This window comes from Homarus americanus, unplaced genomic scaffold (assembly GCF_018991925.1).
Source record: "Homarus americanus isolate GMGI-L3 unplaced genomic scaffold, GMGI_Hamer_2.0 scaffold38595, whole genome shotgun sequence".
Classification (NCBI taxonomy): Eukaryota; Metazoa; Arthropoda; class Malacostraca; order Decapoda; family Nephropidae; genus Homarus; species Homarus americanus.
The window spans coordinates 313711-341653 of NW_024726583.1; the positions used below are offsets into that span (position 1 = coordinate 313711).

Sequence of the window (27943 nt, forward strand, 5' to 3'; positions counted from 1 at the left end):
CTTGCTGTAAATTCATCAAAAGATTTAATATAATTTAGTACATTGGGGGTATATTAGTGTGGTTTCATTTCTGTTTTAGAAGGGAAGCGTCAAAAGGTTTGGGGTATGAGGAGATATTAACCAAGTCCATGTTGAAACTGTAGAAGAAAACGGGAGTGAAAAAAATGCCCATTTTCTATATTATTGGGTAACTAAAATAATAAGTTTTGTCTTTTTTGCCTTTAGTTTAGATACTCAGTTTTTCCCATTATGCGTAGTGTCTTTGGTAAATCAACTTTTTCCGGATAGATAGATAGATAGGTATAAGATAGATAGATAGATAGATAGATAAATAGATAGATATTCAGTAAAATCCTCACGTAAATTCACAATAGTTCAACATTTACATAGACGGTGTATGCATATTAACAGTGGTGAAAGAGGAACTCGATTCAACCATTTGACATAAAAAAAAATAATCCGCCGGAAGGGTTCACTGCATCTCATCATGAATACTGTATGCCGTAATGCATAACTTCACTCTGCCATCCGTTAACATTCACGGTGTATGTATATCATGCAGCGGTGACCTTTAGCCTCGGGGTATACTGTAAAGTCAACTAATTCTCATTCTGATAACAAAAATAAGAAAATCAGACCAGAAGGAGTAAATATCTCGTTGGAAAACCTTTACATCTATGATGAAGAGGTATAGAAATTCGTTAATCTAATTATAATACGAAGAATGAGATTATAAAGAGGGAATTGAATAGATAATAAAGGAGGTACACAATAACAGGAGGGGAATAAGATGCATTAATAATAGTAGGAGATGAGGCAGAAGGAGACCAGGGAAACAGTAATATCCTGTCCTGTTAACAGATTCACTAGAGGTAGTAACAGCTGTAGCTAACGGGGAAAGGGATAAACATCACGTCGGATGACAACGCGTATCATTATCAACAACAGAACCACCAATGGCAATGACTGAATGTTAATAGGGATGACAGTGAGACACAGAGAGACTCCAGCTGAATCAGAGGCGACAAGGAGGTAAAAATCCCACCATTGGTCAACAGTTGTGTCGATGGAAATACTCACAGCCAATGAAAAGCACTAATAACATCACCATATAAAGACAATATTGAAACAGGTGATGACAACCATAGAGGAGCACCATCCCCTCCCCTCCCTTCCCTTCCCTTCCCTCCCCTCCCTCCTCCTCCCTTCCTTCCCTTCCCTTCCCCTTCCCCTCCCTCCCTCCCTCCCTCCCCTCCCCCTCCTCTCCTCGTCAAGAACAAGACCACCAGCTGGCAACGTTCCTCCTTCAGGTAAAAACAAAACAAAAAACAAACGATATAATGTTACGTAGGCTGAGGTGTTATCAAACGTTCCTCGACAGCTGTCTGCTACCAGCCAGGATCACATTTATATCCTTCCCTCCCACCCATTGTATTGTAATCTCCCTGGAGAGTGTTGTGAGGGAGGGAAGGTGTCGAGAGGAAAGGAAGGTGGTGTTGAGATCTCGCTGAAGGAACAGTGTTTAGAAGGGGGGGGAGGGGATAAACGTTGCACCACGACCCAACTCTTCGGCTCAATGCACCTTAGTATATACCACACACACTGGGACCGCAACGTGGGTATTGTGCAGTTCCCCGCTTTGGTTCATGAGGATTTTTGGAGACGCTTTACACAACTATGCTACACCTGGACATTTTTTTTTATTTGGGCATATGACATAATCTTACGGTTAGGGAAATATATTGTTTTCTCCTGTGTGTGTGCGTGTGCGTATATGTGTGTGTGTGTGTGTGTGTGTGTGTACGTGTGTGCGTGTGGTCGGGGTGGGGGGGTGAGTTACACAGTATACCATTAGAAAGTTGTATAGACGTAAGGGTCTTTGTTTCAGGCCTTTTCACCTGTTCTATATCAGTCTTAAGCAACACCTCATCTTCACACACTTGTTTTAGCGACTCAAGTATCCCGACTAACACAAATTCGTCCAGTAGTATTTCCTTCTCTGGAACTGTGAATAAGAACATATGTATTGACAACGATAAAGTCTCAATTTCGACGTGATTTGAAAGGCTATATTCGTGTCTTAGAGTGAACCAGCCAGATGTGTTTTTATGTCTTCATTTAATAGGAAATCCTATCAGGGCCAGGTCAGGTCAAATCTGCCTGGTCAGCATTTTAATCAGGGCACTTACTGAGATACATGCTTTGTGCTGAATATATATATATATATATATATATATATATATATATATATATATATATATATATATATATATATATATATATATATATATATATATATATATATATATAGGTTTTTTTCATATTTTCGCAATTTTTGCCTTTTTTGTAAGAAGTAAAAAGAGAAAAATTTAGGAAAGCGAAGAAATGAGGGTTGGGGAGAGAAGGAGAGGGAGAGAGAGAGAGAGGCAGGGGTAGAGAATGTTGCAAGACCAGTGTAGAAAGCGACAGGAAAAAGTTAGTATAGCTGAAACAACAAGTGTAGAAATGCTTACACACACACACACATACACACACACACGCACACACACACTGAGAGTACCAACATGACTACGATGACTTAACTCACTGAATGCCTTGTCAGTTTATTTGAGGAAATAGGTCATTGTACTCAATGGGTGAAGACATCACTCAAAAGATTAGATCGTACTCAGAGGGTTGACATCGTATAGAAGGTTAAGATATGGTACACAAGGGGTTAAGATATTGTACACAAGGGGTTAAGATATGATACACAAGGGGTTAAGATATGGTACACAAGGGGTTAAGATATTGTACACAAGGGGTTAAGATATGATACACAAGGGGTTAAGATATCGTACACAAGGAGTTAAGATATCGTACACAAGGGGTTAAGATATCGTACACAAGGGGTTAAGATATCGTACACAAGGGGTTAAGATATTGTACACAAGGGGTTAAGATATCCAGTGGCACAACTCTTTCCTATCGTGATATCTAATAATCGCGGCATAGAGCTCAGGATATCTCCTCCTCCTCTTCGTCTTGGTTGGCTGGTTGTCTCCAATCAACCAGTTTTCACCTGCGGTCCTTTAATATATTTCAGCATATTCAAAGTTCACAAGACACATTGGAGGAGAATTATCTTCCACCACCACGAGAGAGAGAGAGAGAGAGAGAGAGAGAGAGAGAGCTCTTACATTACTTTTATTATTATTATTATTTATTATTATTATTATTATTATTATTATTATTATTATTATTATTATTATTACTACAGAACTTTTCATTCACTCAGTAACAATGAACCACCTAACTGTGTCGTCTTACCTTACAGAACAGAGTTACCAGGCAGCGGATAGCACGCCCACACCCACCACAGCCACGCCCACCAACAAGAACTTTGTCCCGTGTAAAGTATGTGGTGACAAGGCCTCAGGGTACCACTACGGCGTCACGTCTTGCGAGGGGTGTAAGGTAGGTGAGAGAGAGAGAGAGAGAGAGAGAGCCTTAATAAGTGTAGTATTTGTGTATGCTCGTAGCTCCATACTTTATGCCAATGTAATTAAAGAAAATATTGTATTACTTCTTTTCGTTTTACAAAAAAAAATATTTATGATATAGTTTTTTGTTATAATCTGCAATGTATATATAATAATTAGATAACTAATTACTGGTTATATATGATATCAATTTATTTGTGATTTTTCTGATATTGGTGACTAATAATAATCATTCTGTAATAATACTAATACAAAACATCTTCACAGGGGTTCTTCCGGCGGAGTATTCAGAAACAGATCGAGTACAGATGCCTAAGGGACGGAAAGTGTTTGGTGATCAGACTGAATAGGAACAGGTGTCAGTACTGTCGATTCAAGAAGTGTTTGGCTGTCGGCATGTCCAGAGATTGTAAGTACCGGGATGTTTTAAGTTAATGGTGACTAACATAGAGGATTGTATTACATTATTCATTATTGTAATTTTAATTGTTGATAGAAAATAATGCCGTGATGTTTGGGGAATATATACTTATTATTGATGTTTAAATGCATCGATAATTTAATAAGTAATGTAGTTAGAGTTTAGAAAAATGAAATGAGAAAATAGACAGATTTTGCTAAATGTTAGAATGGCTTAAGGGGAATGATGGTATCGTTGGTTTGTGGGTTTTAAATTAAGGGGTTTGGAGGTTCATAGAAATTTATTTTATATTTTTTGTGGATTTTGAAGAAGGATTTGACTGATACCGTGAATCATCTCCTCTGACCTGACACTCCATATGACCTGCCCTGACTTGAAGCCTTACATAACCTTCCTGACCTGTCACTCACCCATGACCTGATACCTAAACCCTCCTGACCTGACGCTCCCCATGACCTGATACCTACCTAACCCTCCTGAGCTGATACTCCACATGACCTGCCCTGACCTGATACTTTACGTGACCTTCCTTGACTTGACACTCCACATGATCTGCCCTGACCTGATACCTTATATAACCTTCCTTGACCTGACACTCCACATGACCTGACCTGAAACCCTATATTCCCTTCTGACCTGACACGCCATATGACCTGTCCTGACCTGGTAACTTACACAACCCTATTTTACCCAACACTCTACATGACCTACCCTGACCTGAAACCTCACAAATAACTTTACTCTGACCTGATCTCCAAATGAAATTTCCCTAATGATGACCTCATTTACCAACAGCTGTACGGTATGGTCGAGTTCCGAAACGGTCTCGAGAACGAGAGGGAGATGGACGGGGCGAGGGATCTGAGGTGGTGTCGAGGGAGGTGGAGAACAAACAGCTCGCCATTTACGACATCATACTCACCATCTCACAGGCTCACCACGCCAACTGCGCCTTTACTGAGGAGAAAACTCGAGCACTTGTCAGGAAACCCATAATTTTTGTGAGTAGGATGAACGTGTGTGTGTGTGTGTGTGTGCGTGTGCGTGTGCGTGTGCGTGCGTGCGTGCATGCGTGCGTGTGTGTGTCCTGCTTACCCAGCAGGTCCCTCAGTATTCAGAGCTGACCCATTTCAGCTATCCTCCATTTCTGGATGAGTTAGCTACTGCCATCAAACAGATGGAAAATAACAAAGCCTCAAGGCCTGATGATATCCTAGCCGAAGTGTTTAAAGCAGGAGGACTTCTGTTTACCAGCCGTCTCCACTCTCTCCTGGATAATATATGGAAATAGGAGGAAGTCTCCCAAGCTCCTAAAGACGCCTCCATTGTCAATATTTATAAGAACACAAGGGAAGATAAACGGGGAACGGCTCCCACCTGTCCATCACCGCGGACATCGACGAAGATATTCAACATTGGATCAGATGTGCATCTCGAGCCTTTGGTAGACTCCATACCCACGTATATCGAGCAGTGGTCCTCCCCACCCTGCTATATGGTAGCGAGACATGGGTCACATACAGGAGGTACCTCTAGGCACTTGAAAACTTTCACCAACGTAGTCTATATTTCATCCTCCGAGTTCGCTGGGAAGACAAGAGAACATGCCAGTATTCTCTCTGACACCAACTGTAGGAGCATCGAGGCTACCATTATCCATGATCAACTACGTTGGACAGGCCAGTGGCCATGTTACCCATATGGACGATAGTAGACTGCCAAAGCAGCTAGTTTACAGTCACCTAACGAATAGTAAACATAACGCTGGGAGACGATTACTCCACACTGTAACACTTGGAGGAGCACCACACGAGAAGGTGTCAATACTTTTGCGTTAGCCCAACTGAAAACAGAGGCAAACAAGCACCAACGCCGGAAAGACGCTGCCGCCGCCCCTCCCGCACTAGATGTAGCCCTCCACATGTGCAACATCTGTGAACTACTCTGCTGGTCCAGTATCGGCCTCTCTAGTCACCTCAGAACTCACCAAGGAAGGTGACATCCATAATAACTCATATAATTTTATCATAGCCATATGATCGTCATACTCGATTCTGAGTGACAGCAAAGTAGTGTGTGTACTGTTGTATCTCTGTGTGTGTTTCATGTATTCTGGTACAGATGATGTATGGATGAGTGGAATATTAAAGTATGATCTATATGGATGCTAGTGAAAAAATTATGAAGATATGACAAATCACATTTTCTCCCTTAACTACCACTTGACCTGAATTGACCTCTTCCTTGACCCTCGGCAGAATACGTCCGAGGTGACCAGTGACCCTGAGGCGGCCTCCTCAACTATGGATGCGTTGGAGCAGCAGAAGATCAGTATGTGGCAGACCTTCGCTGTGTTCATGACACCTTCAATACAACGCGTCGTCGAGTTTGCTAAGAGAGTTCCAGGTGAGAGAGAGAGAGAAAGAGAGAGGTGACGCTAATCTAACCTAGCTTAACCAACTCCTTAGTATACATATAAAGTATAGATCTATCTCAACCTGTTTAAGATATATGACACCAAAAGACCCACAAGGCTGTTGGCATCATGGCTTGACTTGTAAATATTCCCCTGTATATTAGGAGAGGCTAACTTGTTAAGAGAAGAATAGGTCACACTGTCAAGCTTCACTGTTTTGTATTATATCCCTTCTGTGGTCTATTTTCATGTATAAAAAAATAACTGGTTTTTACTTATTGTATTTTTGCATCACTTATCTCATGTGTCACTGTAATCTTTGCTTCACTGACCTCATGTACTCCTGTATTCTTGCAGCACTGATTTCATGTATACTATTTTATCCTTGTATCATTGACCTTTTGTATACTTGTACTCTTGCAATACTGAATTTGTGTACTCATGTATCTTCTCATCAGTGATATCATGCACTGCTGTATCTTTGCATCACTGACTTTATATATATCACCCCCTCAATATCCTCACTCACCACCTTGCATAAACCAGTATCTTTACATTGGTGTTCACCTTTCCAGGATTCTCGGAGCTGTCGCAGGATGACCAACTAATCCTGATCAAGGTGGGATTCCTGGAGCTTTGGCTGACCCACGTGAGCAGGATGGTCAGCTCCTTAGACAACACCCTGACCTTCAGCGATGGCTCCTACGTCACCAGGACACAGATGGAGATGATGTTCGATGTGAGTGCTGGGCTAAAGTCTCCCTGGCTACTTCGGGTGTGAAGGGGAATTGAATTTGAATTTTGCCACAGACAGCAGCTAGTTTATTGTGCACCCCATACTCACCCTGTGAGCGGTAGCACGAAAAGGATTACAGAGTACAGGCCACAAAGGGATGTTTATCAGACCCCAGTGATTTTGATATCATGACAATGAATGTTACAGAGAATTTCCTGTACATTGTTTGTTTAAACTGGTACATAGAATTTTGATTAGGTACTAGATGCGAAGTGTGGATACAGCCTTAGTATATCAGCTATATTGTCATCAAAGATAAAGTGCTGTGCCATTGCATACACAGCGTGCTTGGATCTATCTCTATAAGGTTTTATTTTTTCACAGTCTAAGACATAGTGTTGGAGTGCGTGGCCATATGTCTGGCCACATATTTTACATTTAGTTTTGTTCACATCTGCCTGTGGGGCATACTGCTAGAGGTACTTATATCCTAACCTTAGTCTCGCAGCAACAACGTTTTATAATCTAGTGATCTTGTTACTTGCTCCATATACATGTTTTATTTAATACATTTCATCATGATAAACAATGGATTGGCTAGTGCCTGTTTGCACTGTCTATGGGCTTGGAGCGAGCACGTGTTGTTGCCAACTTGAGCCCGCTGCCAGTGCAGCAACCCACGCCTCCAGTCTCTCAGGAGGCGTGGGTTCGAATCCCACCGCTGCCACCAATGTGAGGGCGCGTGTTTCCACTGTATCTACGCCACCCTCATACTTACTTACTTCTCTTGGTTCTGTCACCTATTCTTTTGGTAGCATGGACATTCTTTTGGTAGCATGGTCGAGGGTCTAGGCACATGGGTATGGTAATTCTGGTATCAAGTCACTTGGACAGAAAGAAAGGTAAAATACTGTGGGAGAAATGAATACTCCTAAAATACTCTAAGAACAAATTTATTAATATGAAATCAAAGGGGAAAAGATATAGTATTATTCATATAACTACCAGGCTCAATTCCTGGGCTTATTGCAGACTCAGTACTTTCTTCTTTACTTATTTTCTTATTTACTTATTTTCTTATTTCTTTACTCAACAGTAATTACTCAGATCTTACATTCTTAATGCACACAACATTACTGGTGTTACATTACCTGGCATAATAGGACCAGTTCCTTGGCCCTACACACAATACATAGTACATGGCACTCATTGTAGATTACTTTACTCAACATCCTCGTTAATAATGACACTAGCATATGCAGGGGTCCACTACCCAACATGAGATAATCATTTCCAACTAATTATCCCTAACATACATGTTACAACCCTCTCTGTGGACATATACTTCCAAGGAATAACCCAGGGTAGAGCACTAGGGCTCACGACGGTTGTGTGGTCGGTAGTAGCCAGACACATGGCGAGTCTGGGGTCTGACCCAACGAGGCAGTGAAGCACATTAATCAGGCCGCATCGGTGCCATGGTTTCATATATGGTCCCTGCTGGGTATCTACTACATCCGGGGCCGTTGTTGAACGATGCAAGAATCACAATGGGATCTGGAGAAACATTGGAGCAGCGTCAGGGAACGGACTGGGAAGCATGACAACACAAACAACTCTCTTGTCTAGACGACAGACATGTTTACGTTATATTACCTCTTACACTGGGTGAATGACAATTCAACTGTCAAAGCATGAACACTGATGAACACTGATATTCACTACAATTGACCGAATTAACTGAATGGCTACACATAAACAGACCTGGAGAAACATTGGAGCAGCGTCAGGGAACGCTTTCCCTGGCGATGCACGGGTATAAATACCCCCGAGTTGCCAGTGATCGCTACTCACGCAATGACAATAATTACAAACAAACTAACTGTTACTCATTCAAAGATGACCCTCGGTTGACAAAGGTCTGGCGAATTACTTGAGTTGATTACACAGACTAATTCAAGATTGAGCTTCCCAGGAGAAAGTGGAATAACAACACATTGATAACTGTCTTCACAAAGGCGGGACTCTGGGAGGGAACACAAGTGTAGCGTCTATGGGGAAAAACACGTCTTCTCAGGGATCGCTAACTCACTCATGTTTTGCAGTCGTGGAGTTTAATAAGAATCATTGGTTAATTAGATCAGCAGTCAGCGTGACCATGACAGTGACTCTGATTGCAGCCATCCTTCTCAAACTCCTCCTAGTCCCTTTCACCCCCTCCAAGTACCTCCAAAACAAATATTTTCTCAACACCTGTTTCCTCCCCACCTCCAACAATCCCCCAAGTCTTAAGTCAGGTTTAACTCTCACCCCTTATTTCCCCAACACTTGTACTTTCCCCAACTCCCCAATCTCTCATGTTCCTCCTCGTCTCTCCCCATAACAGCAAGACTTCGTGTCCACTATATTCAACTTCGCGCTGACATTTAACAACCTAAACCTCAACGACACGGAGCTGGCACTCTTCACGGCGGTGGTGCTACTGACGGCTGACAGACCGGGTATTACCGACAGCAAGGTCATTGAACAGCAGCAAGATAAGATAATTGAAGCTCTCAGGGTTCAGGTGAGGTCGACTGTTATCATGTAAAAAGTAGCAGAGTTGGTAAAGTAGAAATAAAAGATTGTTGAATATACCTATAAAAAAGCAGCAATGTTGGTATAGAGAAAGTATCATCCATAAAAAGTAGCAATGTTGGTATAGAGAAAGTATCATCCATAAAAAGTAGCAATGTTGGTATTGAGAAAGTATCATCCTTAAAAAAAGTAGTAATGTTGGTATAGAGAAAGTATCATCCTTCCTGATTTTCCCTTTGCCAATGTTTACATTATTTTTCTCCTTGACAACCAATAATCTCTCTCTCTTTTCTAAATACAGGTAATTATATCCCATTTTCTCCCTGATAAAACAAAAATGCTTACACCTTTCTCCCTTTTGAATAGTTACTTCACCTTTTTCCCTTAATTAGGATCTATTACTTCACCAATCACTAATATTCTCTTTCCTTCCCCTGCAGGTGGGACGAAACCACGCCAGCGAGACTCACCTCTTCCCCAATGTGGTGATGAAGATGCCAGAGCTGCGACAGATTGGCGCCAAACACCACGAACACCTCAACTGGTTCCGCTCAAACTGGTCCAGACTTAAGCTGCCGCCGCTCTTTGCTGAAATCTTCGACATTCCCAAGTGTGAAGAGGATCTTTTATGAGCAGTGTATAGTAGGTGAGTGAGTGGGTGAGGGAGGGAGAGAAGGAGGTGGGTGAGAAGGGGAGGGAAGGAGGTGTGTGGGTAGGAGCGAGGGAGGGCGAGAAGGGGAGGGAAGGAAGTGGGTGAGGAGGAGCGAGGGAGGGCGAGAAGGGGAGGGAAGGAGGTGGGTGAGAATGGGAGGGAAGGAGGTGGGTGAAAAGGGGAGGGAAGGAGGTGAGTGAGGAGGAGCGAGGGAGGGAAAGAGGTGGGTGAGAAGGGGATGGAAGGAAGTGGTTGAGAAAGGGAGGGAAGGATGTGAGTGAGGAGAAGTAAGGTGAGGGAAGGGCATGAGGATTGGAAAGAGGGGGAGAGAGAGAGAGAGGTAACTAACTTTGGGAGGGTAGAAGAAGGGCAATGGTAGTAGAAAAGGGTAAGAATAGAGCATTGGAAGAAAGTAGGGAAGATAGGTGAGGGGGTTAGGAGAGTAGGTGGGAAAGAAAGTAAGAGGAGAAAGTAGCAGAGGGAGGAAGAATACATGACTTCTCTAGTTTATTGGTGTGTTGCTGCCTTTCCATTTTCTATCTTTCTTTTATGTCTTTTTCTGATATTATTCTCATTCTCTATAAGTGATCTTTCCAACTCTTTTTTATTTGTAGTCTTTCTCTTTTCAGTTTATTGGTCTCTTTCTCCATATTCTCAACCTATATATGTAGTATTTTCTCTCTAATTTTCTACTTTATATCCCTGTCTCTCTTTTTCCCCTTTTTTACTCTTGTTATGTTTTTCCTTATTCCTTCTCTCTTCTCTTACTTTATGGCCTTGTTCCCTCTCCCCTCTTTTTTTTCTCTCTGGTTCAAGGTTGGTTTAAATACTTTTCTCCTCATAATGAATTTGTAACATGACTAATTTTTTTCTCTTCTCTGCTAAATAATCAAAAAACTAATTTTATCAATATTTAAACATTTATATTTAGTTTTCCTGTAAACGTTCAATTAAATTAGTTTATTTCTTCCTTCTATTGCTGTTTATTCCTTAATGGGAGTAGAAATTCAATTAAATATATTACAAAACAAACTAATAAATGCTTCGTTGATAATTTTTTTTGGGGGGGGCCATAGATACTGTCCCAAACTTTAAATGTATTTGTTTTGTGTATCTGAAAAATCTCATTTCTATTGACTATTCATTTGGTAATCTTAGAAAATAAATTAATTATTAAAAACTAGATAGATAAATTGGTAAATGACTAATGCATAATTTGTATTTACTAGAAAATGAAAACATTCCCACGTACTATAATTTATGTTTTCATCTTTCAGGAGAGTAAATTATTCGCGGTAGTGTGACAGACCCCCATTCCGGTGGACCAAGTGTGTGGACCCCCAGCCTCATCTTAGCTATGCTCACAGCCACCGCCAAGCACTACAGTCGCCACTCAGTCAGCAGCTGCCTCTCACAAGTAGCAGCAGCAGCTCATCGTAACCTAGAAACTGCATCTCACAACTAGGGACTGTTTGTCATAGCCAGCAGTTGCAGTACATAAGCAAACATTGCCACTCACAACCAGCAAACCAGTAGCTGCCACTCACAACACGCAGCAGGAATTCACAATAGCGGCTGGAACTTTAACAACATCACACCAACACATATAACCAGGCTGTGACCAGGAGACTCTCAAGTGACCTGGGTCAGAGGTAAAGCAGTTCTGTGTCATCAGGAGCACTGCAAGTCTTCACCTTTAAGGACCTTTGTAGTTCTCTGTCGTCTGTGGTTCTGCAGTTCTGATTCTGTCACTTGGAGTTCTACAGAGCTGTGTCATTCGGTGAAGCGCAACTGTGTCATGTCACCAGACTCTTTGATGTCACCTGGACTTATCTGCATGGCCAGTGACAAATCTCGACACATCTACATCCAGACACTAGCCTCCTTCATCCACCTCCCCAATGACTGCCAAATGGTTTATGGAAGTCTACAGGACTCAAAACTTCAAGAGTTGAAGTTTTGGATTTCCAGGGACTTTGGTGAGTACGTAGTTAATAACTTTAATGGACTGCATTAAGCTTCAGACGGATTCAAGAGGAGACGTAGATGACGAAAGTTGGTCCTCAAGTGACTTCCAAATAAAACTGAAGACCAGGAGATAAACTCTGAACCTCACCAATGGGCCAAGATATTTCAAGGTGGAGCCTGAAATGTTTCGGCAGACCTGATCATTCAGAATGGATCTTTGTTGCACCTGGAGAGTTTCTGAGTCTTACGGTTACCTCTAGTGCCGCCAGAGGGAAAAAACTGGGTTTCGATTGAATCCCTTCTGGCTCTGTGGTCGAGGGAGTTCTCCTGAAAACGGAGTTTCCACTGCTATGCTGCTCCACGCCTCATCTTCCTGGAAGAGGATGTAATTTTCACCCATTTGATTGTGTTACCAATATTCATTGTATTTTTTGTGTTCTTGGTGGCGTCTAGTGTGTATCTAGATACCAAGACAAGTGGCAAGACGGAGTGGGATGGCGATAAAGCAAAGTCAAGCCAGGATAAATTGTCCTCTTTATTAGTTTTGACGACAAAGTCAGTAAGGAGATGGTTGAATTTTTCAAGGACCATCAAAGTTTGCGCTTTAATGGTGGTATATGAGAAATTATCATACATCCCCTCAATATTTTAGCTTTTATCCTCACAGTCAGTCAGCAAGACTGCAGCTGATGAAGACTATCACAGGATGCCTCTAGAGGTTCACAAAACACTATGGTTCATATAAAAATTTTTACGATGGTGGTGCTGGACACTATATGAGGCTTGGTGTGTAGTGGCGTAGTGAAGAAGCTCAGAATGTTACCGCAGCTGCTACTGGTACTTTTGTTGATAGTGTTATTGCTCCTAATACTAGCTCTGTTGCCACTCGTGCTAATGTCTCATTAGCCATCCTGACGCTAAGTTAACGTGCTACTTTATTCTCTATACCTCCCGTTCTCGCTGCCTCACGTCTGGAAAATGATAACTGTTTACAAGGGTTCTTGCGGGCAACTTACCTCAAGCAGCAGTTCAGCACAAATGTCTACAAGGACGCCCAACAAATTATGAATACTTTCACCACCATGCTCTGTGTTCCATTTCCATTCAGTGAGGTTAAGAATTTTTTTTTATTTTTTGTGAATACTATATATATATATATATATATATATATATATATATATATATATATATATATATACACGCACACACACTTTGCCTTTGTTATCAAGAGTAGTACCAGACAGCCGAGGAAGCGTAGAGAAGCACTCACCCTGTGGAGTATATTGTGTAGGTGCACAGGTTAGTGATGAATTCTAAAACCTCAACTAAGGTCTTAGTCACACTCGTTCACCACTTAAGGGCTTTCTCGAATGTCCAAGTTTGGCAGATAAACCAAACCTATGTATGTAACAGGCCTTTTTCTTGAGAGCATTTAGAGAATATTGCTTAAACATGAATATTACCCGCAGTACAAGGCAACACAAGAGCACATACAGTAGACAGGTTAGCTTACCACCTGCCCCAAGGGTGCGGGTGTCCATGTCGCAAAGACACAGTTCTCATGACTCCTACAGTTCGTGGTCTATCCTTGTGTCCCCTCACATGCAATTGTCTTATGCCACTCAGGTAACGTTCATGTTACGAGGCATGTACAGTAGTTCAGCTCCTGAGTACTGTGATGTAACATATGTGAACAAAGTGGATGGTCCGAGTCCCATGATGGCTAGGAAGAGTGACATCATCCCTGCATCAAAGGCTCATGATTGGTGTCGATAAAATGACGTCATACAGGTGAAGAAAAGAGTGAATGCTGCTGATCCTCATGATTGGCCAAGAGGACATGACGTGAGAGACCTCTTGACTGGCTGACAGAAGCCCTGTAGTAGGTCAGTCTCCGAGTGCCGTCACAGATACCTTCAAGTGTACCTTGTTAGAGTACTTCCACTGGTTCTTTCAGTACTGTTATTTAGATGAGTGCAAGGGTCTCTCCACTGTAAACATTTCATAAAAACCATTGTAAACATTCCCCCAAGCCAACAACACTACCGAGATAGATTATTTTGTTAACGATAAAAAAGGGTAAAGGGTATTAGGTTGGACTGCAGGTGATGTGGCCAAGGGGCGTTGCCTCTCAGATGATCGCTAATGGGAAATGGATTTTTTTTATATTGTGTATATTCCTTGGTAGTGTTTTAGAATTGCTGATGAATCCTCCAAGGATGCTGCTGCCCGTCGCCACAGTCTGGCCAAGTACCTGCATGTTTCATATTTGTTAAGAGTTGGTGAGTGGTGACCTCCGAATTCTGAGTTTCCGCTTGAGATTGAATTAGCAGGACTTTAAAATAACCCAGACACCACAACTTCCTCATGATCCTTCAGTGAACCAATCAGCGGTGACTTCAGACTTCAGGCACAGGTCTAATACACACCCTAAGGGTGAAGGACTGTGGACGGTGTTCCCAAGTTGTACCTGGCTCCAGCTCTGGACTTCGATGCTATCTACCGTAGTATAGATAGACTAACATCGCGTCTATTACTCGGTTCACACTGTAATGCATTAGAATTAAGCATATGCAAAGATAAATGTTTAGGCTCAGAGGTGGTGTTGGTTCAAGGTGTTAGGACCGGGTACATCTTGAGGGGGTGGTCCACTCTCCCACGTACTGCCAGAGTTTGCAGTCTTCCCTTCAATTAATTGATGGCCACAGAAAATGGGATGCAGTCCAGAAAACGTGCCCTTGTTTTGGATTTCCCACTGGATAATTTTTCTCTCTGTAATATAATGGATTTTTGGTTATAACATAAAAGTTTAATACTGAAAACTATTAAATATTAAATAAGATCATACTAAAGATATGGATAGTCGGAATTAGTAAGGAGTGTGAACCACATTTTCTACTATTCGTTTTCAAAACATCGGTGTCATTTTACATTTGTTTGAGGGACAGTACAAGAAATCATCACCCAAATTAAGAATAATAAACACGTTCCAGTTATAATGACATTTTTACCCCAGCAGTTCAGGTGAAAATGCATAATTTTTTTTTAATGTCTTTATGGACACTATGATGGGCATTAAAAACCATGAATTAACTTGTGGCATTATGAAAAGGCATCGAAAAATTTTAGGATGTAAAATAAATATTAAATATAAGTTAACAGGGACGCTGCAATCTTCTGTCTTCGGAGTAGCTCAAGTGGATTATAAATATTATATGACTAGCTGTTATGTTGTTACCATGTGTACATATTGACTCCCTTAGGTTCCCCTCCATACAAATAAATAAGAGAAAAATAATATAAAATAAAAAAAATACTCTCGTTTTCTTCTCACTCTCAGCGGATACTCTCCTATCTCTGAGGGTAAGCAGAAGGTAGTGGTAGACAACACACACACAATACACACACATACACTCCTTTATGGTCGACCAGCGATAGTGATGACCCGGGATATTCGACCACAAGCCACTGTGTTGGATACCTCTACCTTCTGTGATCTATGGAGCTTTACCAGATGGCATGCGTTCGCTAGTGTCGGCAGATTTAGAACAAGCTTCTAGACTCTAATAATGATAGCCATTAGTTGTTAGCCTCAGACCAGGTGAGACGGTTTTATTTATCCTTGATTTAATCAGGTTAATAATAATATGCAAATTAAGGTGATTAAAAAAATACTTCAATAAAGGGCTGATTACCTCATATCACAAGTCTAATGAGAAGCGAAATTTGTGAAACGATGTGGACGCGGCCATTACTTTTGTTATTGTTAATATGACTTCAATTTTCCCCCACTGATATTATGTTCTTTGTAACCTTGTAAGCAATGTGAAGACCTAAGTTATATTTTAATAAATAGATATAATCATCTTTTGTTTCTTTATTATTTCCTTGACATAGAGGAGCTTGTGGGGAACAGGTTGTTTGGTTCACACTCAGGATGGGATGGAGAAAGAAAACTCACAATGTGCCCTCTGTATACATGTTGTATTGGATGTACAATGCAGCTTGGTGCTGGGAAGGCAGCATGGTTACAAGCGTGATGTAGAGAGAGCTGGTTGGTGAGGGTGCTCAGAGAAGGACAGCTTGTGGGTCGCCATGCTCGCCGGCGGGAGCGAGGACCGCCAGGCAGTGGCGGAGGAGGTGGTGTAGCTTGCTGCGGCTGTAGCTAGAAGAAGAGAGTTGGTTGGTGAGGATGCTCAGAGGAGGACCAGCCTGTGGGTCGCCATGTTCGCCGGCGGGAGCGAGGGCCGCCAGGCAGGCGGAGGAGGAGGAGGTGTTGCTGGCTGGTTGGTGTAGGTAGAAAAGAGAGAGATCACCACGAGGCCAGGTCTTAAATAGCGGGGGTTGGCATGGCTTAGTAGTTGACCCCCGCTCCGTGGGCGGCGCTGGTTGACCTAGACCACGAGGCATACACGGGGGAATTCGTGGGGTCGGCTATGCAGCGACAAACAGCGTTTGTAGGGGAGAAATCCACTACAAGCTGTTGGCTGTAAAATTAACATTAAACAGTTGTCATAATGCTTATAGTGACAAGGACAAAAAATGGAAGATTTCCTCTCTCTCTCTCATGTGATTTGGCCAGAACCTTGTCAGTAATCCCCATGTAATCAAGAGAGAGAGAGATGGGCTGGACTGCACAGTGCATTTGTGGAAGAAAATAGGCAGGCAGCCATATATTGTGGAGCCGAATTTGCAAGTCTTTACACAAACGTACACACTTCCTGAGATTGAGTGAACGAGATAATATAATGCGAAAGAGAGAGGCAAAATATTGGTTATAGCTTGTTAAGGGTAAAGTTGGGGAGGAGAGGACGAGTTACAAAGGCTCTTGACCGTGTTTCTGCCTAAGTGCCTGGCAGATGTATCAGTGAAACAAACAAAACAAGATGCTGTAGACTATTTATTCGAAAGACAAATTCCATTATATTTCTGTAGCATTTCTTTTTCAGAAGGGAGGAAATTTAATTACAACAATAAATTTTCTAAGTATATAAATAGTCTATGGATAAGATAAATTTATAATCAAATTAAACAAAAAATCAATAAATGAATCTAGATACAAAAAAATGTATTGGTCCAGTTTCCTTCCACAAGTTATCCATTAGGGATCCAGTTAGTTCTGTGACATTACACAATGAAATATTTGAAAGACAAGCCTCGACTCCTATTTCTCTTGCCCTGGTATGCTATATACACTTGATTACTAGAAGACGTGAAGGTTTCTCTGCCATAACGACAGTATATCCTGCTGGAGTCTCTGGGATAGTTTTTCGCTCCTTTGTCGTTCAGTAACACATAGTCGTGGACACAGTCATAACTCCGGTGTATTCTCATGACCAATATAACTTTGATTCGTTTGCCCTTTGGAGCCTAGAGTAAAAAAAAAATAGATCAAGAGATTAGTTAGTAAGTGTTCTAATGTATGATAATATACAGTATATGAAATATAATTGATGCGAATGATGGTGTATAGCAAAACAGAAACGTGTATCTCCTATCCAAAAGTTCTTAAGGCTTATAGTTTCTGACGGAATATATACTTTTCTCTCGGAATTAGAATTTAAGGGGCTTAACTATTTAAGTACTTCTAGAATAACACAGAAACACTAAAAATCACTATGAAACCCATACGTGACGAGTAATTACATTGAAAAAATATCATTAAAATCTTCCAAGCGTCATTACGACCACTAATTACCCCAGCATCAGCATGCTCAGGAGTACCTATACTGATATTTTTAAGAAAATCGATATATTGGGCTGACACGGCCCTAACCCAACTAGTGAGATGGAGTAACTTACAGTGATCCACCATTCACACAGTGTCACTTGTTTGTCCGTTTTCGTTCTCTTCGGTGTTTTCTCTTTGCCTTTTTCTCCAGCACCGGCATTGATTACCTACAATAACAACAACAGTAAAAAATGACATATTTAAACAGTTATAACAATGGTAATATAATAGAAAGTAGCGAATCTAATAAATCATAACAGAGTCTATCTCTCAGTTGATAAATCTGAGAATGGTGAATAAGCTGTTGAAATGCAATATAGATGGAAGATGCAGTGCCAGTAGTAATTAAAATAGGATGTTTTTTGACTGTGTAAGGTGAATTTCATTATCTTCTTCACTCCTTCTTGACTTTGGTGACACTGGCAACCTGTTCTGTCTTAGTTTTTATGACAGGGTATACTGAAGCCTCACCTTATGACAAGGTATTCTGAAGCCTCACTTTATGACAGGGTATTATGAAACCTCACTTTATGACAGGGTGTACTGAAACCTTATTTTAAGACAGGGTGTACTGAAGCCTCACTTTATGACAGGGTGTACGGAAGCCTCACTTTATAACAGGGTATTCTGAAGCCTCACTTTATGACAGGGTATTCTGAAGCCTCACTTTATGACAGGGTATTCTGAAGCCTTACCTTATGATAGGGTGTACTGAAGCCTCACCTTATGACAGGGTGTTATCTTTGGACAGATGGCGATTTTGAAGCCTTTGCTGTTGTGTTGACCGTCTGAGATGAAAGTCATGTTAAAACTGAAGCTCGGGGAAGAGAGCTGCCATGTGTTCGTCTCAGATGAAAAACTGGAGGAGAATATGTAAAGGAGATGCCATAAGTGAGTGTATGTAGTGCATAGATCACCCTCACGAGGTACAGTAAACCAAGCAAAATACTTAGCCTCAGAAGGTAACCTATTGCTAATATTGCCTTTCGCTTTCCCAAGACTTTATTTCTTTATCCTCTTCACCACTAATCAGCTACCTAATGGTAAACTTTTACTAACGAGGAATTATACATGACTTCTGGACCTGAATTAGTTTAGAATTTTACCTGTAATAGTTGAATAGTCATACACACACATTCAGACGTTTTAATCTATAGAAGCACAGGTTATTTTAGAACTGACGACACAGAATCATAAATGAGAATATCTATGTTTCTAGTTCACTCACGTCAAAGTCCTGTTGTAAGGCCTGGTAACAGTGACGGTATCATTAGCGCGAAGGTTGAAGGGGTAAGCCAGGAAGAACGCAGCATATGGTTGTTGGTGGCTCTGGTGAAGGAAATACGTCATTATGTGATGTTTAGTTACCAGAGATGACTATAGTTAGGTGATACTGAGCTAACGATATCATTATTAATCTTCACCTGGACATACAAATCAAATGGCTGGACGTGATAACCTGGAGTCTTCGTTTAATATTATAGGAACTTCTATCATTCTATTCCACATATTTACTCTAATCACGAGATAATTTTGAACTCTTATCATCAATATCGCAGAAGAAACTGAACTTACATCAAGAAATAAAACTTTAACTTCTTATGTGACGTAATTCCTACATTATATTTATATGACGCTCAAGGAACTCGTATGTTTATGAAGAGTAAAGGTTCATCATCATTATTTACCGGGCTTCCAACCAGCGAACACTTGGAGTTATCGGGGTAGTTTCTGCTCCCGAAGAATGGCGACGTCCAGTAGTAACAGTTATTAATGTATTGTAATTTACATGTGGTGATAGTAGTGGTGATAGTAGTGGTAGTACTAGCGTGGGTCATAGTAGTAGTAGTAGCAGTAGCAGCAGTAGCAGTATTATTATCATTATTAGTAGTAGTAGTGGTAGTAGTGGTTGTGGTAGTAGTAGTAGTAGTAGTAGTAATAGTAGTCGTAGTAGTAGTAGTAGTAGTGGTCGTAGTCGTAGTAGTAGTAGTCGTAGTAGTAGTCGTAGTCGTAGTTGCAGTAGTAGTGGTGGTGGCAGTGGAAGTAGTAGTGGTGGTGGCAGTGGAAGTAGTAGTGGTGGTGGCAGTGGAAGTAGTAGTGGTGGTGGCAGTGGAAGTAGTAGTGGTAGCAGTATCTTTACTGATAATCCTGAAAAGCAAACCAAAAATCAAATGGGGCACATGAAATAGCCTGCAATTATTCCCATGGCGGCTACGTAACAAAACTTCAGCTTAGATATTCACCATTGGGGATTCTTTCTATATACTATTTTTTTTTATCTATATCCTACAACTTTTAAACAGCTTGTTGGAAGGTGTTGTGATTATATTTAATTTTCTCCTTTCTCTCTATCTTCTTTTCTTCTTTACTTTATTTCTTAACTGGTTCTCTCTTCAAACCTCCTTTCTTTCAATTTCTTACCTTAATTAATTCCCGATGTTAGCTATTTCTTAGTCACTTTACTTCTCATAAATACCCCCTAACCTCTTAATTGTGGTAGCATGACTCGAGGGTTTGGACATGGGGGTTTACTGCAATTACTGGTACCAAGTCATGGTTAGAAACAACGTACTATAGTAACAAACTGTCTTGAGTTGCCAGCTGTCTCCAGCAGTGTTCAAAGAATTCTGAACGAGACTGTATATCGAATTCAATTCCATTTTCTATATATGAGAATAACTATCTCTTTCTCTCTCTCGCTCTCTGAAAGTCATAGATTCCGGACTATTAGTAATATACTCACCAGCATCCATCAATAGGTACAAAGGTTACGTTGGCTGACCATCCATTATATAAACGCGTTCTGGTGGAGAAGTACAGACTCATCTCATCCACCGTAGACGTGAAACTAACTCCGGGAGATATCTGCGAGCCACAGTACCTACAAGAGGGTCAAATATGTATTAAGAATATCATAAATTGGTGAACAAAGTAAATTCTATACTGTTTTCATACTAATTTATTGTGTCTTATAATTAATGTATTAGATGTGGCTTACTTCTGGTGTGTTTTAGCCAATTTATATATTGACACACGTTAACTATATCATATGTTCCAATTCATGTTTTATTTTGATTATTTCGGATACTTCTGAATTACCATTTCCTCTCTCTTACTCACATTTCCCCGGCGGAGAGGTTGAAGGTTCTGATCAACAGGAAATCCCAGTAACATTGACCATTAGACAGAGGGCCATATATGAGGAAGTTATTGAAGGTGACGACAGGTAAGAAACACACAGGTGCCTTGATAACTTTGGTACATCTTAACCCTGTGGACAAGGTATTATAGTTAGTGTTCTTTTTACTAATGATAACCTTGGTAGTTATCATTTATAACTACTATATATGTACTGTAATAATAATAATAATAATAATAATAATAATAATAATAAACGGTTTATTAATAGAGTTGCAGCCGGTGGCTGAAAATATACAGACTTACATTTGATTTAGACATAATGATATAATATGCATTGAATACGTTTACAGGGCTGTACAGTACATAAATAAGGAGTTGTTTATTATTTTAACAATAGATGGGATGGTGCTGTTCTTATTTCTATCGGTGCTGGCTCTTATGGGCTGAATTTTGTTGTAGTGGCGGACTGAGCGAGTTGGGTGGGGGGCTGCAGGTGGCAGGAGGTGGCGATGGCGAGGGTGGTGCAGTAGTCCACGGCCAAACCTTTCCAGTGCTTGGTGGTGGAGGTCACTGAGGGATGGCATTTCCAGGGTGGAGAGAGCGTTGGTGTAGCCTGAGTATTCTGCGCCGAGCATGATTCTGCAGGCCCTTTTCTGTATGTATGTATGTATGCATGTATGTATGGTCTAACTGTATACGTATGTCAATTAATCTATTTTATTAAAAAAAAATATACAGTCCAGCATCAAGGGATCCATTGCAAAAGAAGAAAAACCATAATACCTGCTTCGTAATTGTCAGGGTAGTCAGGATGTGAGGTAATAGTGCCAGGCTGAGTGATGACTTCTGTACAGCTGGAGAATTTATCATCTGTCACGAGAATGATTCCTTTATTAGTATGTTATTTATAATCTATAGGTGGAGTTTATTGTTTAGTGCATTTTAATAGGTCGTGGGTAGTTGTGTCAGTTTTAAATAGGCTAATGAGAGGTATTATATTCAGGTGTTGTGGTTAATGGGTTATTTGATAGTTTGTAGTTAATGGGATGAAGTTGATAGGTTCTGGTTAATGGGTTAATGGGATAATACTTCTTAAAGACAAGTTTAGCCTTTAAAATAGAGAAATTACCTGTAATTACTAAAAAAAAAACTAATACAACATAAAGCTAAGTATTAATGCCAAGTCGTCAACAGCATAATACTGTCGAGGGTTTGGTGATCTTACCATAGTAGTCGCTGGTCACGAGTGTACAATTGTCTCCTGAAGTGCCGGAAGGACAAACACACCTACAGTCAGCACCGATGTAGCCGTAGTTCTCACACGGGTCTGAACGAAGCCCACAATTGCTCATCCACATGTCTACGGACAGAAGAACAGGTTACATACGAGTATACATAAAGTACCTGTCTATAGTTATAATTATTGATAAAATCTACCCGTCTCTTATTTATTTGGAGTCATGACAATTATTAGAGGTTTTTAATGATCCTCTTATCTCTCTGTCGTGGACCAGAAGCTGGAGTCATCATTATACTCCACAGAGACTTAAAGTACAACGACACTTTTAAGATGCTGAGATGCTGGAGACGTAACAGCATCGCCAGCAGTCATACACGTGTGAGAAGAGGCCGTAACAAACACAGCAATACGCACCATAACACAGTAATACACATAGGTACACACACACCAGTACAGTTGTATATTAGGTTGGCCAGCAGCTTATCATAGTGAGAGAGGCCGCCCCGTTGTCCTATAAGTTCCTGGTAGAGTGGATTGGTAGTAGCAATGGTGAGGTTCCCGTTCTTTGTGAAATACTGCGAGGGTATACAGGTGGAGGTAATAAAGCGTCTATGGTTTACACAAGGCTATGCATTGAAAATATATATGTAGTTCTTCATACACATTACACCATGATGACAATGTTGCTAGGAGTAATCATGAAGTTCTTACCGTATCGCCGTAATGCATGACCGATGTATAATCATACGGTACACCATAGGCGTTGGCGTTGTTAAGTTTATTGAAGTTACTCTGTCTGGTCTCTAAGATATTGTCTAAAATAACGAGGACATGATTATCTCGGTCGAGGCGGGACTGCTCGTGCCAGAAGCCAATAGCGTGACCAATCTCGTGAACAACAACGCCGAACTGAGGGAAAGACAACAAGTACCAAGACAGGAATGTTGTTGATACACACGAGTGACCATAGATGACTCGGTGACCCAATGATGAGTACATAAATTAATAAAGCCATTCTATAGAGTTATGATCTTCTGATATATCAACGAAATCATTCTCATTATCATTTAGACGTTTTTAGGAAAATATACTGTATCATCGTTCTCACCCCTGTACAGGAAGGAGGCAAAGATAAATCTTGGCCATTCCAGTAATAAACACGCCCGACGTAAGACCAACACCCAGAGCCCTGTATAAGTTGCAGGTGTGGCTGGTTGGTGTTGAAGGTCTCCTCAAAGGTGATGCAGGTGTGTTCCATCCAGTGCTTGATTCCATCCTCAACTGCCTGCCTGTTCACTATAAAGACAAAAAAATAAAACCCACATTAAATGATCGCGTTTATATGAGATTTAACGAGAGAGAGAGAGAGAGAGAGAGAGAGAGAGAGAGAGAGAGAGAGAGAGAGAGAGAGATGTGCCTATGGGTTGTCTCATTGTAATTCCTCATATGCCATGATTAGCATTGGTATTATTATGGACTGTGTGTCTCACAAGTAAGAAAAATGCTTCAACTGTAGGAAAAATCAACGTATTCACAGACTACTTCACTCACCTGTTAAATGTCAAGACACATTATCATATTACTTAAAAAAATATTATGAAGGATTTGTTTCATAAATGGGTAAAAGACTGTGACTATAAACTGAAAATATCGTAAGGTGGACGTGACGATAAACTGCTTCACTGTCCATGTTAAATGTCTATGCCTGGTTTAGAACAATATCGTAACATCACCAGAAAGCTGAAGAGTGACGATGATGATGATGATGATGATGATGATGATGATGAATTGTTGATGATGGTGAATTTACGATGATGATGATGATGATGATGATGATGATGATGATGATGATGATGATGATGATGATGATGATGTAACCTTAAATTTTCTCTCCATGGCACTTGAGAAAACAAGCAAAGTAGCCCATGTTAGTTGCGTTACAGAAATGGCGGCTGAGGTGCATTGATAATATTTTGAAATTGAGAAAAAGACGATGATAAATATGTTCTGGGAGTAATAGTAACATAAGGACCAATGTACCGTGACGTGAAGAGGTCAATGATGCCTTAGAAGTTTATATTACGCACCTGGATCGACGAAGCGGTAAGGAATGAGGGGATAGCCATTGGGTCCAGGTGGCCAGCGAAATATTACATTTGAAATGGCTTTCCTCTCACGTATAGCATGCCACTGTTCAGGCGTCAACATCAAGTCCTTTTCGAAGAGTTCCTTTCCGTTCACGGTGTCAGGATTAGTAAACTCGAACCCTATGTTCTGTAGTGAGGAAGATGGCGTGAATTAATCTCTTTCTCTCTCTTTCTGTTTGTCTGTCCGTCTGTTTGCCTCTCTCTGTCTGTCTGATTCTGTCTTTGATTCTGTCATTGTCTGTCTTCTTCTCTCACCTCTTTCTTTCACCTTTTGATCTGAGACATACAATAGAGTTAACTTATCATTCTGAGGATTGACCTTACTACCTTTTGAGACCTGGAATCCCTGGGCATAAACTTGTGGTCCATAGAGGAATAAGCCTACGACTATAAGACTATAATTTCGACTCCAACAGAGAAAGAACGAATCTGAAAGTAAACTTACAGCGTTCATCTTCAGAGCCGGTGATACTTCCTCTTGGTCCTGGTAAAGAGACATAGGGAGATGGTCAATAGGTGTTTTGTGATGAATACCTTAATGTTTTATTTTTTAATAATGGAACTTTGCTCACTTGTGTGTTGTGTGAGTAGAGAGCACACACAGACACAACAAGTTCTCGCCAGAGGTTACAATTTCATTTAGGGAAGGAATGGTACCAGTGTTGAACAGTGGTGAACAGTGCTTAAGCCAACGAAAACAATGCAACGGTAACAGGTGAGAGTAGTACCCAAGATAACCTTCACACAGTGTGGTCCCAGATACCTAGTAATAACTGCCCGTGAGACCCAACAACAAGCAGCGATGTGTTAATCCGTCCACGATAGGGAGGTCTAGGACGCACCACTTGAGCGAGTGAGGTCCTGTGACACCAGATAACGTGTCCCTACGATGCTACGACACCATGAAGTGAATGAGTTGCTACAGCATCGTGTGAGATTCCTCATAACACCATCTGTGAGGGAATTACTACACCACGTCAGGCCCCTCATAACACAATCTGTGAGGGAGCTACTACACTACTTGTCTGCTATTCAACACCTCAGCGCACATGATCTACGTGACCTCCACTGTAAACTTTATTCTATACGTTCACTGTATGTTCCTTTACCTTTCTCTAATGAAGGCTTTTGTTAAACCACCAATGTCAAAGTATGTAATAAGTCATTTATGTTCAATATATATTTTCATCCTTCAGGCTGCAGAGCTTTTTCAATAAACCATTAATTATTATTGTTATTATTAATACACACACACACACACACACACACACACACACACACACACACCCACACACACACACACACACACACAAAGAAGGATATGAGAGTTTATCTATTTACATTCACTCGACATTAATTTCTAAAACAAAATCATTACTATCGACTAGAACTTAAGAGACACACAGTACACGGAAGTTGTTTATAGCCAAAATAACATGGCCTATTACCATGTACTTAACATCTGCAATACTGAAAGAAGATGATGTACTCGATTACATTTAATAAAATTATTTCTTTTTTTTTTGTTCTGGAAGTGTCATGGTCTCTGATCGATCGTGGTTATATAGGTTAGTGCAGCACTTACCGTCTTGTATAACAACGAGAAGTGGCCAGACTTTATTTAGCTTCAGGGTTGACTTACCTCGCTCTGAGTGACGGCGATAGGGGTAGTCTCCAGGTTAAGAGTGACGGCGATAGGGGTAGTCTCCAGGTTAAGAGTGACGGCGATAGGGGTAGTCTCCAGGTTAAGAGTGATGGCGATAGGGGTGGTCTCCTCATTCTGAAAGACGTGAGTGAAGGGGGGAAGTCATGATTACTGTCAATGCTGGCAGGAGGTCGAAATCGCTTGTCTGAGGTTAATTAAATATTCTAAATATTTTTAATTATTTCAAAGGTCATTAATTAATACTTATTGCTCGAATTTTTAGATTTTTAGATTAGTTCGGATGTAAAGTATTATCTTTTATGAAATTTAAACAAAATCCATTTTATGATCCCAAGTGCCGAAAATCAAGGTATTAGGCGCATTTTTCACATCAAGCGATATTTTTTGGGGAAAGTGAAAACTAACGTGTTTATATAGTAAATATAGTCTATATTTATAAGAAAATGTATATAAAGGTGATATAAGACTTACGGGCACAGTGTTTGACTTTTTAAAACAAAGTATTTTTTTAAGTGTTTATATCTGGGAAGACGTATACAGTGTAGTGCCACGACAGTATAGTGCCACGATAGTGTAGTGCCACGATAGTATAGTGCCACTACAGTATAGTGCCACGACAGTGTAGTGCCACGACAGTGTAGTGCCACGACAGTATAGTGCCACTACAGTATAGAGCCACGACTGTGTAGTGCCACGACAGTGTAGTGCCACGACAGTGTAGTGCCACGACAGTATAGTGCCACTACAGTATAGAGCCACGACTGTGTAGTGCCACGACAGTGTAGTGCCACGACAGTGTAGTGCCACGACGGTATAGTGCCACGACGGTATGGTGCCACGACGGTAGGTGCCACGACGGTAGACAGTATGGTGCCACCGGTGTAGTGCCACGACGGTGTAGTACGACGGTATAGTGCCACGACGGTATAGTGCCACGACGGTATAGTGCCACGACAGTATAGTGCCACGACGGTATAGTGCCACGACAGTGCCATGTGCCACGACGGTATGGTGCCACGACGGTGGTGCCACGACAGTGCGACGGTATGTGCCACGACGGTATAGTGCCACGACAGTAGTGCCACGACAGTGTAGTGCCGCGACAGTGCCAGTGCCACGACGGTGTAGTGCCACGACAGTATAGTGCCACGACGGTATAGTATAGTGCCACGACGGTATAGTGCCACGACGGTATAGTGCCACGAGTGTAGTGCCACGACGGTGTGTGCCACGACGGTGTAGTGCCACGACAGTAGTGCCACGATAGTAAAAGTGCCACGACGTGTAGTGCCACGACGGTGGTGCCACGATACGCAGTATGTGCCACGACGGTAGTGCCACGACAGTATAGTGCCACGACAGTAGTGCCGACAGTATAGTGCCACGACAGTAGTGCCACGACAGTATAGTGCCACGACGGTGTGCGTGCCACGACAGCATAGTGCCACGACGGTATAGTGCCACGACAGTACTAGAATTATCAGCTCTCTCATTCATTACTGGGCAACTGAGGGTAAGGTCAAACACCGACTCATATTTTTTCACCCGTCATTCATAACTGACTTAAACACCTGCCACATTGGTCTCTTGGTTCTACCATTCATCACAAACCTGACATATATCTTCCCCTATATCACTCATTACTGGCAGGTATACTAGCAGGTGTTTACAATGATCGATGAGGCACCTGTGTTGGACCCATTTTGAACAGTGTGGATATATATATATATATATATATATATATATATATATATATATATATATAT

The 27943-nt window shown here is 41.2% G+C and overlaps 2 protein-coding genes across 2 annotated transcripts in view; one reads left to right on the forward strand and one right to left on the reverse strand.

The window, feature by feature from the left end:
- Positions 1 to 11702, forward strand: part of LOC121865656 (ecdysone-induced protein 78C-like) — a 49827-nt gene extending 38125 nt beyond the window's left edge. Inside the window, exons 2-9 of the mRNA XM_042365182.1 lie at positions 3317 to 3456; positions 3750 to 3891; positions 4699 to 4904; positions 6162 to 6309; positions 6895 to 7058; positions 9442 to 9621; positions 10073 to 10278; positions 11562 to 11702. Coding sequence (XP_042221116.1) covers positions 3317 to 3456; positions 3750 to 3891; positions 4699 to 4904; positions 6162 to 6309; positions 6895 to 7058; positions 9442 to 9621; positions 10073 to 10264 — 1172 coding nt within the window. The 3' untranslated portion in view covers positions 10265 to 10278; positions 11562 to 11702. The remainder of the gene's footprint in view (positions 1 to 3316; positions 3457 to 3749; positions 3892 to 4698; positions 4905 to 6161; positions 6310 to 6894; positions 7059 to 9441; positions 9622 to 10072; positions 10279 to 11561) is intronic.
- A 5437-nt stretch (positions 11703 to 17139) lies between these two features.
- LOC121865661 (cubilin-like) lies at positions 17140 to 19849 on the reverse strand. The gene is made up of 5 exons (XM_042365186.1): positions 19672 to 19849; positions 19212 to 19312; positions 18707 to 18842; positions 18055 to 18150; positions 17140 to 17622 (listed from the first exon to the last, which is right to left on the reverse strand). The coding sequence occupies exons 1-5, from the start codon at positions 19819 to 19821 to the stop codon at positions 17380 to 17382; spliced, it is 726 nt and encodes a 241-aa protein (XP_042221120.1). The 5' UTR covers positions 19822 to 19849; the 3' UTR covers positions 17140 to 17379.
- Positions 19850 to 27943: the final 8094 nt, after the last annotated feature.